Below are 18682 nucleotides of genomic sequence, written 5' to 3'. Positions count from 1 at the left end.
TCCATGATCCCTTCTCATCATTGATGTTTCTCTCTCCCTCTCCCTTCCTCTCTGAAATCAATAAAAATATATTTTTTAAAAAATTAAAAAAAAAAGAAACGTCACTTGGCTTCTCCGAGGCAGCTTGTCCTGGACCGTAGCCGTGCCTTGACAACAGCCCCACGTTCAGAAAATGCCCCCTAAACCCGGGTCGCCTTGGCCTCTGCTCCTCTTCCCACACATCCACCCGTCAGCTGGTCCTACTGCCCCAAGGTGCCCCTCACCCCACCGCCCGCCAGCAAGCCCCGCCCCGAGCCCCATTCGGCCCCGCCCGGCCTCCAGGGCAGCTGCCAACGCAGCCACAGAACGGGGCTCAGCCTCGTGCTGCTGCCCAGACACCCGGCTGCTAAGGGTCCCGCGCGTGGCCGGGGACTGGACTGTCATCCCGGGGGGCGGGGAGGGCGTGCGGGAAGGAACCTTCCGGGGGAATCAGCAATCCAACCTCCCCGCGGCTGGAGGCCGGAGAGACCCCACCCAGAGTGCCCGCCCCGCCCCTAAGCCACCCCCGCCGCTCCCTCCTCTGCACTGCCCCCCACCCGCCCACACACACACCCCCGCCCACCGAGGCCCCGCCCCAGCCCCGACGGCCCGGCCCCGAGGGTCCGCCCCTTGATGGCGTCAGGTGGCGCGCGACCCGGAGGCGGAACCGCCCGACGTGGCGCAGATCTCCGCTCTGGGAGCGCAGAGGACCCCGCGGGCTGGCAGGGGCCGGGGTGTCCCCGCGCCGCGCCCGGCCATGCGCCCCCCGAAGCCCGGGGCGCTGCTGCTCGCGCTCCTGGTCGCGCTCCCGGCGGCTCTGGCCGAGGCCCCGCACCTGGTGCGCGTGGACGCGGCTCGCGCGCTGCGGCCCCTCCGGCCCTTCTGGAGGAGCACCGGCTTCTGGTGAGCGTGGCGGCGGGGCCACGGACTCGGGGGGCTCGGGCGGCCCCCGCGCCTCTCCCGCTGAGCGCTCCTCTAACCTGAGCCCCGAGCCCGGCTCCCGGGTCTCCGGGACCCCCTTGTCGCGCGTGCGGAGACACAGGCTCCTGCGCCCATGGCACACAGTGGGTGCTACCAAGTAAGGAAGGCGGCCCCAGCCGGCCCACTCCTTGCTCTGAGGCCCACCCTCGCTCAGCGGGGGTCTCCTCGGTCCGGCTCCATGGGTGCTTGGGGCGCCTCCAGGGTTTTCTAGCTGAGGGAGGACGGGGTGGTGGAGGCCTGGGCCCCGCTGAGTGTGCCTGATGGCGGAGGCGGCATGGCTGGCAGCATGCCCCGGGGAGGGCCTTGTCTCAGCACACGGCTCTTCGGCCACCCAGAGGCCTCCCAGGGGCAGCCCGAGGGTTGTAGGGCACCCCTGCCCTGGGACCTGTCCCCACGCGGTGGGTCCCCAACCCCCTCTGTCAGGCTTCGAGCTCAGATCTGCGGCTGCCGGAGCACGGAGGGGGCGGGGATGTAGTCCTTTCTCCTTAGGGAGACCCCTATCCCCCAAAACATGAGACTTCACAACATTTCTGTCGTGGGGGTCATTGTATTGCACCAAGGAGAGCATCGTTCGCTTGCGGACACTTCCCAGTCTGCCTGCCGGACCCGCCTGGCCGTGGCTTTGTCCGTGCGGATGTTGGGCGAGGCTGGTCTGTGGGCCTCCCTCACGGAGACTAATGCTCCCACGCCCTTGTTCTGTCCCCAGCCCCCCACTGCCACACAGCCGGGCTGACCAGTACGACCTCAGCTGGGACCAGCAGCTCAACCTGGCCTACGTGGGCGCCGTCCCCCATGGCGGCATCCAGCAGGTTCGGACCCACTGGCTGCTGGAGCTCGTCACGGCCAGGTGGGTGGTGGAGGGGTGGGCAGTCCTGAGCGGCTGGGCAGAGCCCACTTGACGGAGACAGGACCGAGGCTGTGTCCATGGACGACAGTGCGGTGCGGCTGTTGTGGGGGCACCGGGGAGGGGAACCTGGCTCCGAGGAGCCCTCGCCCCCACGTTCCTAGCAAAGTGTCCTCGGGCTCACGGGTCCCGTCCGGGATGGGCCCTGCTGGCTTCCTGCTGGTCACCTGGCGCTCAGGGTGGGGCTGGGTCCCGCCGCCCTGGCTCTGTGGCTGGACCGCTCCAGCGAGTATTCACACTCGGACCCTGTGCTGGGTTTTTTATTTTTATTTTTATTAGATTTCAGAGAGGGGGAGAGAGAGAGAAACATCAGTGATGAGAGAGAACCATTGACTGGCTGCCTCCTGCACGCCCCTGAGGACCGAGCCCACAATCCAGGCATGTGCCCTTGACCGGAATCAGACCTGGGACCTTCCAGTCCACAGGCCAGCGCTCTAGCCACTGAGCCACACCGGCTAGACATGTGCTGGGTGTTCGTGAGTCGGCTGTGCGGGGAGGTGCTGCGCGCGGGCTGCCTGAGGTTGCGCTGGTCACGTCATGGCCTTGGCCCTACAGGCCCGGCCGGGGCCTGGCCAGGTGTAAGGGACACTTGGGGGGGGGGTGTTGGGGGAGCTTCCAGAGACACAGACCCTCCGGCCTGGCCAGAGCTGCCCGCTCTCCCCGGGGGGAGGGACTGCGGGGGCCCAGGCCACTGGGTTGTCTCAGGTCCTCGTTCAAATAAGACAGTAACTCCGAGTGTCAGACTGGCCCCCACAACACAGCACCAGGGTCCAGCTTCGCACAGAGGTGGCGTCTGTTTTAAAGGCTCCCCTGCCCTCCCGGGAGGACATGGCGCCCATGCCCTGGAGGAGTGGGTCTGGGTGATTGGTGGTGAGGGCATCGGCGTGGGCATCGGCGTGGGCACCGCTGGGACTGGGTTTGGGCCGTGCCGCCTCCGCTACAGCGAGGAGTTGGCGGGCGCTCGCTCGCTGTGACGGGCTCGGGCCGCCTGCACGGCGTCGTGCACGCTGTGGAGCAGCTGCGCCTCCTCCCCCGCGCCCTCCTGGCCGCGCCCCAGGAAGCCCCCTCTGCGCAGGGCGTCCCTCACCGGGGGGCTGCAGCAGGCCAGCAGCAGGGCAATGCCCAGCGCCCCGTAATCTCTTTGCAAGTCCCGCAGAGTGGCCAGGCCGGCCGCGTCCAGGAACAGCAGCGGGGCACAGTCGATGACCACCGTGTGGAAGCCCGGCGCCGGCGTGGGCACCAGCGCGGCCGTGCTGCTCACCGGGCCCCGGTCCTTGTCCTGGACGGGGCCGCCCTCGCTGGCCCCAGCCTCCGGGCCTCGCTCCGCCCTCCCGGCCGCCACGCGTCCCGCGTCCAGCCCCGTGAGGCTGTAGAGGGACCTCAGGAAGAAGTCCTTGTTGGTGTAGCAGAGTGGCCCTGCGAAGCGGAACACCTGCACCCCGGGCTCGGGGACCAGGCCTTCGAACTCGGCGGTGTCCTCGTAGGAGCAGGAGCCCCGGATGCGGGCAAGCAGGGCGGCGCGGGGGCGCTGGGTGCGGCTGGCCAGGCTGAGCAGTGAGAGGAGCAGGCCTGCCAGCAGCCCGCCCTCGGTGCTGACCAGGACGCAGGTGGCCGCCGTGGCCACCCAGACCAGCGCGTCGGCCCGGCTGAGCCGCCACAGCTGCGGGACATCCCTGGCCTTGCGCAGGGCCCCCCGCAGGCTGACGATGATGACGCAGGCCAGGACGCAGCGCTGCAGGTCCCGGAACAGCGGCGCCAGCGCCAGCAGCACCAGCAGCACCACCGCGGCGCTGACCACGCTGGACAGCTGCGTGCGGCAGCCGGTGGCCGTCTTCACCAGGCTCTTGGCCAGGGCGGCGCTGGTGACGAAGCAGTGGAAGAAGGCGGGCAGCACGTTGCAGCAGCCCACGGCCAGCAGCTCCTGGTCAGCGCGCACCGAGTAGCCGTGGCTGCGGGCAAACATCTCCGCCAGCGAGACGGAGAAGGCGGAGCCCACGAGGGCCAGGGGCACAGCGTCCAGTGCCACGCGCCACATCAGCTCCGGGTCCGGCACCCGGGGGGCCACGAAGCCGGTGGGGATGTCGCCGGCCACGCTGGAGCCGAAGCGGGCGTGGAGCTGCCCGAAGTGGGACACAAGAGTGGCCGCCACGATGACCAGCAGCTCCGTGGGCAGCGGCACCCTCAGGCGGTGCCGGCAGCGGTCCGAGAGCTCCTTGGCCGCCAGCAGCACGGCCAGGCACACGGCGCTGGTCAGCACGTCACACAGGTTGGCCTGCCCGGCGCTCTGCAGCAGGCTCAGCCACGTGCGGACCACCAGGCCCAGCCCCTGGTGCCGGGGCACCCGCACCCCCAGCAGGTGCCTCAGTTGGGACGTCAGGATGGTCACCGAGGCCCCCATGGCGAAGCCGTCGAGCAGCGGCTGCGAGAGGTAGGCAGACACGAAGCCCAGCCGCAGGACGCCCAGGAGGACCTGTGGGCCGAGGTCGTGAGGGAGTGGCTGTCCGTTGCGGCCGAGGGGGTGGCCGCACAGAGAGCCTGACCAGCCACAGGAAGGCACCCCCTCCCGCCCCACAAGTGGTACTGCCCCCTCCCGAGACCCAGAGGCAATGGAGGGGGACCTTGGGGTTGCGGTGGACAAGCCGGAACAGGAGAGGGTGGTACGGGGAGGCCCTAGGAAGGCAGGCAGCCCCCAGCGTCCCACCGGGGGCAGGAAGCCCGGGGAGACCATGTGGGCCAGTCACTCCGGCCACCTATTCCTGCTCAGGCTGCCGCTGGCCGCAGGCTCCATGGGCCCTGGGCACCCTCCGCCCAGCTGTTCTGCCCCGGGCGCCATCTCAGGCCTCCCTCTGCCTGTGCCCTGCTCTGTCCTGTTCCTGTGGTTAAACCCCCCATCCTTGGAGGCTCCAACCTGCGCTTCCCGGGGGCTTGGCCCTCCCGGGGCACCGTGAGAACCCAACGGGGCTCCCCGCAGCTCGGCAGGACCCCCGCGCCGGCTCCTCACCTGGTAAATCCCAGTCATCAGCGTCAGGGCAGTGGCCACGCGGATGGCGTAGCAGTCGCGCCCGCAGTCCAGCAGCCCGGGTGCCAGGCTGGCAGCTGAGGCGTTGAGGGCGCTGCTGCTGTTCCCGGGCCCGGGGCCGTCCTGGGCGGGGTCGAAACCAGCCAGCAGGAGCTCTCGGTCCACCACCTGCCCCACCATGAGGCAGAGCAGGCTGAAGATGCCCACGGAGACGTGGTGGGAAGTGCCCATGAGGAAGTAGATGAGGTTGGCAAAGAAGGACGTGTAGAGGCTGTAGACGGGCAGCAGCCCGGCCAGCAGCGAGTAGGCGATGGCCTGGGGCACCAGGATGATGCCGATGACCAGCCCGGACGTGACGTCGCCCGCCAGGTCCTCCCGCAGGCTATACCTGGGCAGCCAGCGCGCGACGGGGAACAGGTCCTGCACCAGCGCCCGCGCCCCCTGCACGCTACACACGCAGCTCCGCCGCAGCCTGGCCTTCAGCGTCCGGCGCGGGCCTGGGGGTGCCGGGGGCCGCCGGCGGACCAGCACCGGTGCTCCGCCCTGCTGCTCGGGGGACACGTCCATCGTGGGGAGCCAGGCCCTCGGGAACCTGCCATGGAGACGTGGGGCCGTGGGAGGTTCGTCACAGACCCAGGCTCTGCTGCGCCCCGGCCACCTCCCTGTCCAGGCCCAGGCCCTGCCCTCACCCCTCACCCGACACCCCCGTCCAGACCCCTGAGCTCCCTCTGGCCCTCGGGGGAAGGAGCGGCAGCCCTCGCCACCTGCCGGGCCCCGTGGCAGGAACCCTGGCAGCTGCTTTGGGAGAGTGGCCTTGCAGGGCCAGCTGTCTGTTCCGACTGCAGGGCCCCCTTTCCACGTGTGAGGCAGCTCTCCTGGTCTTGCCTCAAAACACACGGGTGCACCGTGCAACACGCGAGCTGGGCCGTGCCTGCCATTTGGCCCGACCCTGTCCCCGCACTCGGCGCACAGCGAGCATCCCCGCCCGGCTGCTCAGCCCGGACTGGGGCCCTTGACGCTGCCCTCTCAGTGACCTCACCCTGGTCACTCCCCGCCTGTGCTGAGAGCTGGGCCTGGACTGCCGGGGCGTGGAGGGCGTGAGGCACGGGCACAGCCCCATGGACTCCGGGTGGTTCTTCCCGTTAGGGGACCGAGGAAAGCTGTGTCCAGAGACCTCACCCCACGGCCTGGGACTTTAATGCCACCTGCCTTGTGCTGAGGGTCCCCCAAAGAAGCCTGGCCCGTTCCTCTCCCCTGGGAGCCTTCAGGTCCACACAGGCCCCGCAGGACTCTTACCTGAGGGAACCCTCACGGGCTCGGGCTCGGGCTCGGTGGGTAGTGAGGGCCAGCGGCTGTCTGTCCTCCCGGCCCGGCCCGGGTCTGCTGGCTGGCTGGCTGGACCCCGAGCCCGACTGCAGGCAGTCCTTGGCGGGCTGGGCTGGCCATTAAATTATTTACCCCAGAGACTGCTGAGTCACGGGTTCCCCCAGACGCGTGTGACCTGAGCGGCCAACCTGGGAGTTGTGCTGTAATCAGGCCCCGAATAATTACACGTGTGGCCCCGATAGGCTCCCAGCCTCCCGGGACGGGGCTGCAGGTGGGGGACCGGGCTGCCCGGGGCAGCGCGTGGCTGGGCAGGATGCTTGGGGGAGGAGGCCCTGACACCCGGGACCCTAAAGGATGGGTATGGACCAGGGAAGGGGTCCCCGACATCCTCTCTGTTCTATGTCTGTGTGAAAGGCTGCTGTGTGTGTGTGTGTGTGTGTGTGTGTGTGTGTGTGTGTGTTGCCAAGGGGAGGGGGGTTACCAGGCACTGAGATTCTGGCACCAGTCAGGTGTGCCCCTCTTGCTGTGGCCACAGGTCCGGAGTCTGTCCCCCGGAGCCCAACCACCTGTGCCCCAGCCCAGTGCTGACCCTTTGTGAGTGGCAGGCGCCTGGCTCCCTGCAGGTGCATTCTCTCTGGAGGAAGGGCCCGCCTGGCAGGGCTGGCACGAGGCCTCCTGCCCCCCACGACACGCTAAGGGCAGGCTGCCGTGTTTGCAGTGGTTATTCAGAACCTCAGTCCCCCGTTTTTTAAGTAAAGGAGTGGGTGAGCAGGGGATGATCCTGGGGGTGCTGAAGCCTCAAGGGCTCCCCGTCCTGGAGGTGGTGGTCCCTGTGGCGCTGGAGGGCTGAGCTGGCCTGGCTGCTGTCCCGGAGGCCCTGGCCCTGGCCCAGCTGACCCTCCCATCCCCACGGGCGCTGCCAGAGTCAGCAGCCACCCACCTGCAGGACTCTGTTCCGCCCGACGGGACAGTGAGAGGTTGAGGGGCTCCCTCCAGACCCCATCACACTCAGCCCATTTGGGGACCTCGGGAAGCCTGCCTACAGGTCCTGTCCTGGCCCCGAAGCCCTGGCCTCGCTGGGGAGACCAGGAGCCCCATTTGGAGGCAAAGATGGGAGAGATGCCCCGGGGTGGATGGCCAGGGACTGGGAGGGGTCCCCACACCTCAAGGCAGTGAGGTAACCACCTGCTAGGCCGGCTCTATCTCCAGGTCTGAAGAGTCTGCGTTAGGCCGCACAGGGCAGAGCCAGGGCTGTACTGCCTGGGAGTTGGGCCTGGGATCCATTCACCCCGGGGAGCTGTTTGCCAGAGGAACTGCAGTTCACTGGCCCAAGGTCTGGGTGGGGTGAGTCAGAAGTTCAGGGCCTCAAGTCCCAACGTAGGGCCAATAAGGTGCACTTCTGAGGAGGTGTGGGTGCGGGGAGGGCAGCTACTGAGGGGTCATAAAACAATTGTCTCCTGAACCAGCTACCTGGAAAGGGCAGTGAGGGAACTCCCCGGTGGCCCCTGAGGGCAGAAGTGGGGGCTGTGAGGTGGGGCCATGCTGCCCCTGGGGGCTGGGCTCACTGCCTGGGGTGGGGAACACCAGAGCTGAAAGGCATGGAGGTGGTTGAGCGTGGACCTATGAACCAGGAGATCATGGTTCAAGTCCAGGTCAGGCCACACTGTGGGGTGTGCAGGAGGCAGCCGACCCATGATTCTCATTGATGTTTCCATCTCTCCCTTCTGCTCTGAAACCAATACCATATACATATGTAAGAGGCATGGAGGGTTCTGGGGTGCAGACACGTGCATGCGGGCTGGGGGCTGGGAGTGATGAGCATCGGTGCTGGGACAGGATGTGGGGGGCTTAGGAAGGGGGAGGTTATTTGGGGGGGAAACCTAATGGAGGAGGGGGCAGGACCTGGGAGGCTGTCTGGGTTTGTAGCACCTGTGGTGGGATTCTGGGCAGGTGGGTATTTCGGGGAGGGCTGTTTTCCGTGCGCCCCATTGTCAGCTGCGTGGCAGCCTGGCCTTGGCCGTCCTTGGCAGTGTGGACTGAGCCTGATACCCCCCAGCTCCTACCAGCTGAGCAGGTGAAGGAACTCACTGAGGTCGCATCTGCCCTTGGAGAGAATGGCAGGGCCCCTGGGTCTAGCACCCACACCCACACCCCAGCCTGCTCTTCTGTCTGGTATCCCCTGGGTGACAATGCTGTGCTGTGGTCTGGCCAGGCACTTGGGCAGGTGTCTGGGCCCCCCGTGCCCCTCCCCCCAGCTGCAGGCTCTGGCTCAGGGCAGGGGCTGGGGTCTCCAGGGCCTGCCGCCTGCCCATTCCCTGCCACACCCACACGTTATTTCCTTAATATTTGTCTTCCAGCCGAGGTTTTCATGGTTAAGGACAGTTACTGGAGAAGGAGACACTGTATTCCTACAAGTAAAGGGGAGCCTCCAGACACGGTTCAGTCTCCAGGGCCCTGAGGACAGACCCGAGTCTCCCCCGCCCCCAAAGCCCCGCCGCCACAGCGCGTGTGCGAGCGCCCCCGGGTTCCAGAAGGAAGGCCAAGCAGACCCGCCTCCCGGCCCCTTGGCCGGACACCCTCCCACCCCCATCCCGGGAGGGCAGACCGCGCCTCCGGGCACACCATCCCCCCTCTGGGAGCCCCCGGCCTGGGTCTCCACCTGCATATCCCACCGCGTGCGCGCGCGCGCGCGCCCCGCTCCGCGTCCCCCCTGCCAAGCTCGGGCGACCGGCTCGGTTCCCGCAAGCACCGAGCACTCACCGGGCCGTGGGCAGCTCCGTCCTCGGGGCCACGTGCTCAGGCCCTGGGGTGGGGGCTCCCGAGCCGCGCACCGCCGGCCAGCGCGCTGTGAATGAGGCCCTTGTGCCGCAGCCGCGCCCTGGCCACGTGCGGGAGGCTACTCCGCTGTGCCGCAAGCCCAGGTTCTACCGCCCGGCCGTCCGATGGAGGGGCCCTGCGCTCGGGCGGTGGCCAAGTCCGCGTGTGTGAGCCAGGCCTCTGCGGGGGGAGTCCTGGCATGGGCAGTGCGCTCACCTCACCGCTCAGCCCCCAGCTAAGACTGTACAGCGCCGTTTCCCCTCCCAACAGGGCGGAGGCACCGACCGCGGGGGCCCAAGGACTGCCCCAGGGTTCCTAGCTGGCCGGGCCAGCAGACACTCAAGTTCATCCAGGTGACAGGCTGAGGCTGGGCACACCTCTGCCCCCGGGGCTCCCCAGGGGCTCCCCACTGGCCAGGCTGAGCAGGGCCCACATTTAGAAAGGCTTGCTGGGCCCAGCGCTGTGTGGGTGGGTGTGCAGGGACCTGTGTCTTCACTTTGCACTTGGTCACCATTGTTTGCATCTGTCTCTCCGCCCCGCCCCCCTCCACACATCTGTGGGACTTTGGAACCCACCTGCTGCATGCATTTAATTTTTACCCAAGTGCTTGTTAAGTTTTCTTTTTTGCTACCGGTTGTGACCTTTGGATGGGAGGGAGGTGCGGGAGGGGTATATCCTCGCTGTGCGCACACTTGTCCTGCTGGGCACACGCCTGTCCTGTGCACACGCCTGTCCTGCTGGGCACACGCCTGTCCTGTGCACACGCCTGTCCTGCTGGGCACATGTCTGTCCTGTGTACATGCTTGTCCTGCTGGGCTCACGCCTGTCCTGTGCACACGCTTGTCCTGCTGGGCACACGCCTGTCCTGTGCACACGCTTGTCCTGCTGGACACACGCCTGTCCTGTGCACACGCTTGTCCTGCTGGGCTCATGCCTGTCCTGTGCACACGCCTGTCCTGCTGGGCTCACGCCTGTCCTGTGCACACACCTGTCCTGCTGGGCTCATGCCTGTCCTGCTGGGCACACGCCTGTCCTGCTGGGCTCAGAGCGGGAAGTGGCCCCTGCACAGAGGGGCAGCCGGAAGGAGCAGGAGGCTGTGCATGTGGGTGGGCTTTGCAGGTCAGGCCCAGGCTCTGCCTTGATGGGGTGCCGTGAGGGGTGGGGAAAGAGGACCTGGGAGGGTGTTGACCTGTTCAGGGGACAAGCTGGGCCGGCCAGGCTGTGGGTGGGCTGGAGACAGACAAGGGTTGTTTAGGGCCTGACCCATGTGACCCCTCCGCCAGGTGCCCAGGCCACTAACGCGCTGCTGTCACCCTCAGACCTGTGGGTGGGCCGGGCACGCCCTCAAGCGGGGCCCTCAAACCCCTGCCTCCCCACCTGCCTGGGCCACCTCCTGCTTGCCAGGCCCACGGCCTGACCAGGACCACCCGCTTCCTCCTAGCCCAAAGCCAGGTCCACCCTGGACGCCCACCTTTGTGACCTATCTTTCTGCTGCTTACCCCTGCCTGCCTCTGCCACCTGCACCCCTGCCTGCCACACTGCTCAAGCTGAAATGAGGGCTGTGCTAGACCCACCCCCCCAGCTCTCCTGGCTCTATCAGGTGCTGGTCGCCCCCTCTCCCTTTCAGCCCTTCCTCTCAGACCTCCCTGCTCCCTCTCAGCCCACCTGCTCAGCCCTCCTGGTCTGAACACCACACCTGCCCCTGGGGACCATCTTCTGGCTCCAGTTAGTACCAGGGGGACCCTTTCAAACACGGCAAAGGAAGGACTGTGAGGACAGGAAAGAGGTGTTTGTCATGGGTGTGGGGTGGAGGGAGGGGGCAGGGGAGGGTTTTAGGGCCCTGAGACTCTCTGTACAATGTAGAGAGGGTCATGAGACATCTTTCCAAACCCACAGGATGCGCGTCATCAAGGGTGACCCTAATGCACACTGAGGGCTCTGGGGCGATGCCGTGTCAGTGTCGTCTCATTGGTCGTCACAAATGTCCCGCTCTGGTGCAGAGGCTGATCGTGGGAGGCTGTGGGGGGCAGGATGGGACGTTTCTGTACCTCCCTCAATTTTGCTGTAAACATAAAACTGCTGTTAAAAAAAAAAAAAAGAGTCTTAAAAACAAGCAAACCCAGCCCTGGCCTGTTTGGCTCAGTGGATAGAGCGTCAGCCCACAGACTGAAGGGTCCCGGGTTCGATTCCGGTCAAAGGCATGTACCTGGGTTGCAGGCTCGATCCTGGCCCTGGTTGGTGCGGGCGGGAGGCAACCAATCGATGTGTCTCTCTCATATCGGTGTTTCTCTCTGTCTTTCCCTCTCCCTTCCACTCTCTCTGAAGATCGATGGGAAAATGTGCTCAGGTGAGGATTAACAACAACAAAAAACAAGCAAACAAAAAAAGTCATGGCACAGCTCTCCCTGGGTCTCTGATAGGGCTCCCCATTTCCTCCTGAGTCGGGGTCCCTCCTCACTGTGGTCGCCAGGCCCCGTGTGACCTCATCTCTCACACCCACACCCTGGTTCTGCCCCGGTCCGCTAGACGCCTTTCTGCCACTCCATCACCAGGAATGCATGTCCGCCTCAGGACGGCACACGCTGTCCCAGCTGTCCCCTGCGCACTCTTATTGCTGGTTTGTCCCATCATGTGGGGGTCCTGGACGCTACCTGGAAGGCCCGCCCCTGCCTGACCCTGGCTCCCTGTCACATCCCCCTCCCAGCACGTCTGATTTGTTTAATTGCCTGGTGATGCCCGGTTCCTCTCCAAATAGGGGCCCTGAGGGCAGTGGGCCTCTGTCTGGGATGTGTGCAGGGAGGGGAGGCTGTCTTCCCCGTTCCTGTCTGCCCAGGTTGCCCCTTGGAGTGTGGGAGAGGAGACAGGGGCGCTGGCCTCCAGGGGGGCAGAGGAGAGCGGGTCCTGTTGACCATTGTCCCCCAGCCCCTGGTCCAGGCCAGCTGTCTGCAGGATGCCGGTTCTCCCTGCTCTATCCTGTTGCATCATTCTTAGACTTGTCTGCCTGCCGCACCCCTGAGCCCCTGGCTGTTCAGAGCCCCGGATGGCTTTGGGTTGGGGATTCCAGGACAGGCACTAGTGTAGAGAGCGCCTGGGAAGGCACATGAGCATTTCTTTAATTATTGTCAGCTGAATCCAGTGGTGTTGGCAGAGCCGCATCCTGGAAACACACCTTGCCAGAGGCAGGTGTGTTGTCAGTCTGACCTTCAGCCCAGGCGCCCGGGGGTGGGTTTCATTATCTAAATCCAGCCAAGCACCAGGAACAAACACGATTATCTGGGCCCCCCCAGAAGTGACGGTTACAAAGAACCCACAAGAATGCACATAATCTCCTTTGTCTTGGGCTTCAGTAAAACTTCCTGGTATTTTGCTGTATAAAATAAACTCCCTGTATCCACTCTGGGTCTCTGTCTCTCCATCAGAGGACAGCTGTCCCACCCAGCCCCTGCTCTTTCCTTCTATCTCTGTGTCTGTCTCTTTCATTTTCTCAACCCCCAGCAGCCCCTACTCAGGAACCAGACCACTCTCTAGCTGCGCTGTATGCGGAAAAGAGAGAAATATTTACCACTAGTTCTTACTAGGCAGTGAGGGATAGGTTTCCATAACTGGTGTTTTTCCAAGGGGGGGGGGACCCATGAGTGTGGAGCTGAATCCTGTGTACACCTGTGGATTCTCTACCTGCGTGAATGTGGCCTCGGTTCCAGCCCAGGGCCCTGACATTCCGTGTCCTTCTACAGAAGGTCGGCGGGGCAGGGCCTGAGATACAACTTCACTCACCTGGATGGGTACCTGGACCTTCTCAGGGAGAACCAGCTCCTCCCGGGTAAGTGGCTGGCCTGGCCTCTGCCCACGGTGCACTCTCCCTGTGACCTGGCCCCTCTGGGTCCTGGCTGGTTGCTACCCCAGGACTGGCCTTCGCACGACATGGTGGGGCCAGGCCTGGGAAGCATGGGGCTGTGTGGGAGGTGGGCAGCAGGACAGACATCCTCCTGTGTTGCAGGCTTCGAGCTGATGGGCAGCCCCTCTGGACACTTCACTGACTTTGAAGACAAACAGCAGGTGTTTGAGTGGAAGGAACTGGTCTCCCTCCTGGCCAGGCGGTACATCGGTGGGTGAGGAAGCGGGGACCTGGAGGGACGGGGGTGGGGTGGGGAGGGTCCTGGGCTGGCTGTGCTCCTCCTGCACCTCTGCAGCCTCCTCACCAATCTCTGTCGTGAACTTTTAAAAACTATATACTTTTATTGATTTCAGAGAGGAAAGGGGAGAAAGAGAGAGAGAGAGAGAGAGGGAAACATCAATGATGAGAGAGAGCCATGGATCAGCTGCCTCCTGCACGCCCCACACTGGGGATTGAGCCTGTAACCCGGGCCTGTGCCTTGACAAGCAATTGAACTGTGACCTCCTGGTTCATAGGCTGATGCTCAACCTCTGAGCCATACTGGCCAGGCATCCATCTGTCATGAACTTGATGGGGAGGGAGGTCAGGGTGGGGGGCGGGGGCAGACTCACAGGCGTCAGACAGCCCTACACCCACACCCCCAATCCTGGGCAGCCCTGTTCCAGGGCAGGGGCCCACACACCACCCCATGGACACTCTGCAGATAGGTACGGACTGGAGCAGGTTTCCAAGTGGAACTTCGAGACGTGGAATGAGCCGGACCACAAGGACTTCGACAACGTGTCCATGACTTTGCAAGGTGGGCGGGGCCTCCGGGACCTGTGTGTGTGGAGGGGGCGGGGCTCCGGGACTGGGGGCTGAGGGTGCGCCCTTCTGACACCTCGCAGGCTTCTTCAACTACTACGACGCCTGCTCCGAGGGGCTGCGCGCGGCCAGCCCCGCTCTGCGCCTGGGCGGCCCTGGGGACTCCTTCCACCCGCCACCGCGCTCCCCGCTGAGCTGGGGCCTCCTGGCGCACTGCCACCACGGCGCCAACTTCTTCACGGGGGAGCTGGGCGTGCGGCTGGACTTCATCGCCCTGCACAGGAAGGTACGGCAGGGACCCTGCGTGCCCTGGGGGCGGTCTCTCGGGTGGACGCCGGCCGGCCGTGCTGAGGCCGGGCTGCTGACCGCAGGGTGCGGGCAGCTCCATCTACATCCTGGAGCAGGAGAAGGAGGTCGTGCAGCAGATACAGCAGCTGTTCCCCAAGTTCGCCGACACCCCCATTTACAACGATGAAGCCGACCCGCTGGTGGGCTGGTCGCTGCCGCAGCCGTGGCGGGCGGACGTGACCTACGCGGCCCTGGTGGTGAAGGTGGGCCCTGCCCCGGGCGCGGTTCCCTCCGCGGTGGAAGGTGGGGCGGTGGGTGGCGGCCAAGGTCCCAGCCCCCTGGTGCCCACAGGTCATCGCGCAGCACCAGGACCTGCTGGTGGCCAACAGCAGCGCCTCCACCCGCTACGAGCTGCTGAGCAACGACAACGCCTTCCTGAGTTACCACCCGCACCCCTTCTCCCAGCGCACGCTCACCGCGCGCTTCCAGGTCAACGACACGCGCCCGCCCCACGTGCAGCTGCTGCGCAAGCCGGTGGTCACGGCCATGGGGCTGCTGGCCCTGCTGGGTGAGGCCCGGCCCGGTCTGGTCCGGTCCAGGGGTCCAGGTCGTATCGCTGCGGGGCTGGGCGCGCACACCCCGGGTTGGGTGGGACTGTCATTCCAGGCCCTGAGGAGGCAGGGGAGCCGGGTGGATGCGCCCTGCTGGGTGGGCGCAGAGGTTGCGGTGTGTCCGGGACCTCCTGGCGGGGGGCCCAGTGGAGGGGAGCAAAAGGAGGGGAGCCAGGCCCTGGGCGGGGGGGAGAGGGATGGCAGCCTCCGTGTGGTGACTGCTGCCCGCGCCCCGCAGACGGCGAGCAGCTCTGGGCCCAAGTGTCGCAAGCTGGGGCGGTTTTGGACACCAACCACACGGTGGGCGTCCTGGCCAGCGCCCACCGCCCCGCTGGCCCCGCCGACGCCTGGCGCGCCACGGTTCTGGTCTACGCGAGCGATGACACCCGCGCCCACGCCAACCGCAGCGCCGCTGTGACCCTGCGCCTGCACGGGGTGCCCCCGGGCCCGGGTGAGCCAGGGGTCCCAGAGTGGGGTGTGGCCCCAGCAGGCTGTGTCCGGGGGCGGGGCCTGGAGGGGCTGGCCCGGGAGGCGGGGCCCCATTGTCCGGCTCCGCAGGGCTCGTGTACGTCACTCTCTACCTGGACAACCGGCGCTGCAGCCCCCACGCCGAGTGGCAGCGCCTCGGCCGGCCGGTCTTCCCCTCGCCAGAGCAGTTCCGGCGCCTGCGTGCGGCCGAGGTCCGCGGGCGGGGTGGGGGGTGGGGGTGAGGGGCGGGGCTGCCCTCCGGTCCAAGGGCCCTGAGTCCCCGGCTCTGTCCCCAGGACCCTGTGGTCACCGCGCCGCGCCCTTTCCCCGCCGACGGCCGCCTGACGCTGCGCCGCGAGCTCCCGCTGCCCTCGCTGCTGCTGGTGCACGTGTGCGCGCGCCCCGAGGAGCCCCCGGGCCAGGCAAGTGGCGGCCCCGGCCCCGCCCACCGCGCCCCCCCCCCCGCCCCGCCCCGTCCACCCCGCCCATCGTGCCCCGTCACGCCGCCTCCCTCTTCCCAGGTGACTCGGCTCCGCGCTCTGCCCCTGACCCGTGGGCAGCTGCTTTTGGTCTGGTCGGATGAGCGCATGGGCTCAAAGTACGTGAGTGCGGGCGCTCACCCATCCTTCCCCACCCACATGCTCCCCCAGCCTGCGCAGCCCACGTGGTCAGTCCACTGTAGCCTTCACCACCCGGAGGCCACGCAGTCTCCCTCACACACCTGCCGCCCCCCCCGCCCCCCCCCCCCCCCCCCCGCCAGCGTGGCCTGTCCTCACAGCGGGCAGAGTGCCCAGAGCCCTTTGAGGAGCCGGGAGGAGGCTGGGGGGACCAGGCTCTGGGAGGGCCCTGCGCGCCCCACCACCTGGACCCCCCAGCCCCGTCCCGACTGACCTCCCAGGTGCCTGTGGACATACGAGGTCCAGTTCTCCCCGGATGGCCAGGTGTTCGCGCCGGTCAGCCGGAAGCCGTCCACGTTTAACCTCTTCGTGTTCAGCCCAGGTGCGTCTGCCACAACTCCTGGGGCTCCGCCGGGTGCCCGTGGGGTGGGGGTGGGGCCGGGGCCTCGCCAAGCCTGTGGTCAAGGGGCGCCAGGAATTTGATGTGGGTTCAGGGGGTCACATGCTCCAGAACACGCATGTACCTTTGTGTTCCCAGACACGGCTGTCGTCTCTGGCTCCTACCGGGTTCGAGCGGTGGACTACTGGGCCCGGCCAGGCCCCTTCTCGAACCCAGTGCGGTACCTGGAGGCCTTTGGCCCATGAGGGCCCTGCTGTCCAGTGACTTTGCGCCTGTGCTGACCGGTGGGCTGGGCCAGCAGCAGCTGTCCGTTGGTTGTCAGATCTGTTCACCCTCCCGCCCGGTCACTCACCCCCTTAAAGTGCCTTCCCATACCTGTGCCTTGGAGTTGACCTTTGTGGAGACACCGCTGGAGCAATCTCCCTTGCTTCCCTGCCACTCAGAGCCCCCTCTCCCCGCCCCCCCACCCCCGCCGCGGGTGCCAGGTTGGGAAGCAGGCGGAGGGGCTGAGGCAGTGCTCTTAGGTGGTTCCCTGCCCAGCTGGGGTCTCTGGTGGCACCCAGGGGCAGCAGGCCCCATTCCCATCCCATCTTCTGCCCAAAGCGGGGACCCACTTCCTGAGGCCCAGCTGGGCTCTCCCTGCACCTGCCAGGTGGGGGCAGGCTGAGCTCCAGGCTGCCTGGCACAGACTGTGGCCAGCAGCAGAAAAGGCCACCAGTGGGCTGTGCCTGTTTCCACGGACATCCTGGTGCCCTGTCTGGGCCCAGAGGGAGACGGATGGTGTGCTCAGCTGAAGACAGTTTGGGGACATCTATAGAGCTGTGGGCAGGGGCAGGGTAGCCACAGGGGCGTCCAGAACCCCAGCCCCGCAGCCCACCACTCCCCGGCAGACAGAGCAGGTGAGGGAGCGCTGACTCTGCAGACCAGAGAGGTGTGGAGAGCTCACCCGGGCGGGAGCAGAGACCTTGGGCCTGGGGTCCCTGCGGGTGGAGTGGAGGGTGTGGAGGCCCGATCCCACTCCTCCCCACCGCGCTCTGGGCTGCCTGCCCTGAGCTCAGATTGGGAGGGGATGGGTCTGGAAGGGCAGACAGAAGACAAGGCCCGTCCACCTGCAGACTGCCCATCCAGTGTCTGTGTGAAAAGTTCAACAGGGCCCGCGTGGCTCGGTGGTTGAGCGTCGACCTATGAACCAGGAGATTGCAGTTCGATTCCCGGTCAGGGCACGTGCCTGGGTTGCAGGCTCGATCCCCAGTGTGTGGCGTGCAGGAGGCAGCCAATCAATGATTCTTTCTCATTGATGTTTCTCTCTCCCTCTCCCATCCTCTCTGATAGCAATAAAAATATATTTTTAAGAAAAGAAACGTTCATGGGCCACCAACTCCTTGTCACGGGGGGGAGACATCAGTTTGGTCGTATGTCCATCTGAACCCCAAAGCCAGCACCTGTTCCCCATGCCCCTTTCCCCATGTGGATGTCTGAGGGCTCGGGGCCTGCGGGGGGGGGGGGGGCCTTGTGTCTTTGTGGGACACCATTGCCCACTGACCACTGTGACCGCACAAGGGTTCCTACCCCAAAATGAAGCCCTGAGTCAGCTCGGGCGGCCATAACAAAACACTACCATAGCCCTAGCTGGTTTGGCTCAGTAGACAGAGCATCGGCCTGTGGACTGAAGGGTCCCAGGTTCGATTCCAACCTAGGGCTCATGCCCGGGTTTCAGGCTCAATCCCCAGTAGGGGGCAGGCAGGAGGAAGCTGATCAATGATTCTCTCTCATGATTGATGTTTCTATCTCTCCCTCTCCCTTCCTCTCTGAAGTCAATCAAAATACATTTAAAACAAACACACACACACACTACCATCTGGGCGGCTCAGACGACAGAAATGGATCTTCTCACAGACCCAGAGGCAGGAAGCCTGAGACCCCGGTGTAGGCAGACAGGCTCCGGCTCGCAGACGGTGCCATCTCCGTGGCTGGCTGTGTGCTGCTGATCTCCACGTATGAGGACACGTCACATGTAGTAGGGCCTACCCATGATATTATCATCACCTCTTCCGAGGCGCCATCTCTGAATAGGACCGCTTCTGCGGTGCTGGGGGCTAGACCTTCAACATATGAACTTTGCGGGGGACGGTTCAGCTTACAGGCCCTGACCTGTGTCCCCTGGTGTCAGGACCCATCACCCCAAGGGCAGAGCAGAGCCTCTCCGCCTGCTGGGTCAGGGGCCTGAGGACCCCGTGGTCAGGGACCACCTCAGCTTCCTGCTCACCGGGAGGGGACTGGGTTCCCTGGCGGACCACACCCTTCCTTGGACAGCAGGGCCTGCAAATGCCGAGCGGGGATCCTGCGGGGCAGTGAGGGGTGGTGGGTGGCCCTGCCCCTTCCCGCTTCCCCAGCCCTGAGCGCTCTGGCTTCCAGCAAAACAGCAGCACACGTTCGAGGCTGCACCCCAGCTTGGGTTCCTGGCCCAGCAGCTGCCCCCTGTCCTGGTAAGATGGCCCCTCCTTGGAAGGTGGCCGTGGCTTGAGGGCAGTCAT

General features: G+C 65.8%; 2 protein-coding genes across 5 annotated transcripts; one reads left to right on the top strand and one right to left on the bottom strand.

Moving 5' to 3' along the window:
- The first annotated feature begins 659 nt into the window (after window positions 1–659).
- On the top strand, window positions 660–17513 carry IDUA (alpha-L-iduronidase). Of its 4 annotated transcripts, XM_080642122.1 has the most exons (15): window positions 677–921; window positions 1706–1846; window positions 11391–11412; window positions 12800–12885; window positions 13063–13170; window positions 13664–13759; window positions 13848–14050; window positions 14136–14315; window positions 14404–14620; window positions 14902–15114; window positions 15222–15343; window positions 15428–15553; window positions 15653–15729; window positions 16030–16130; window positions 16287–17513. In XM_080642122.1, exons 2-15 carry the CDS (start codon window positions 1792–1794, stop codon window positions 16391–16393), a joined length of 1713 nt encoding a protein of 570 aa, XP_080498248.1. In that variant the 5' UTR covers window positions 677–921; window positions 1706–1791; the 3' UTR covers window positions 16394–17513. The 4 variants fall into 4 exon arrangements, 3 of the variants coding, with proteins under 3 accessions (XP_080498247.1, XP_080498248.1, XP_080498249.1); XM_080642121.1 differs by lacking the exon at window positions 11391–11412 and having other exon boundaries at window positions 660–921; XR_013959060.1 differs by lacking the exons at window positions 11391–11412; window positions 15222–15343 and having other exon boundaries at window positions 673–921; window positions 16287–17498.
- On the bottom strand, window positions 2187–6381 carry SLC26A1 (solute carrier family 26 member 1). The gene is made up of 2 exons (XM_080642151.1): window positions 4905–6381; window positions 2187–4373 (listed from the first exon to the last, which is right to left on the bottom strand). The coding sequence occupies exons 1-2, from the start codon at window positions 5487–5489 to the stop codon at window positions 2841–2843; spliced, it is 2118 nt and encodes a 705-aa protein (XP_080498277.1). The 5' UTR covers window positions 5490–6381; the 3' UTR covers window positions 2187–2840.
- Window positions 17514–18682: the final 1169 nt, after the last annotated feature.

This window comes from Plecotus auritus, assembly GCF_963455305.1.
Source record: "Plecotus auritus genome assembly, chromosome: 1".
Classification (NCBI taxonomy): Eukaryota; Metazoa; Chordata; class Mammalia; order Chiroptera; family Vespertilionidae; genus Plecotus; species Plecotus auritus.
This window is presented reverse-complemented; position numbering and strand designations above follow the sequence as displayed.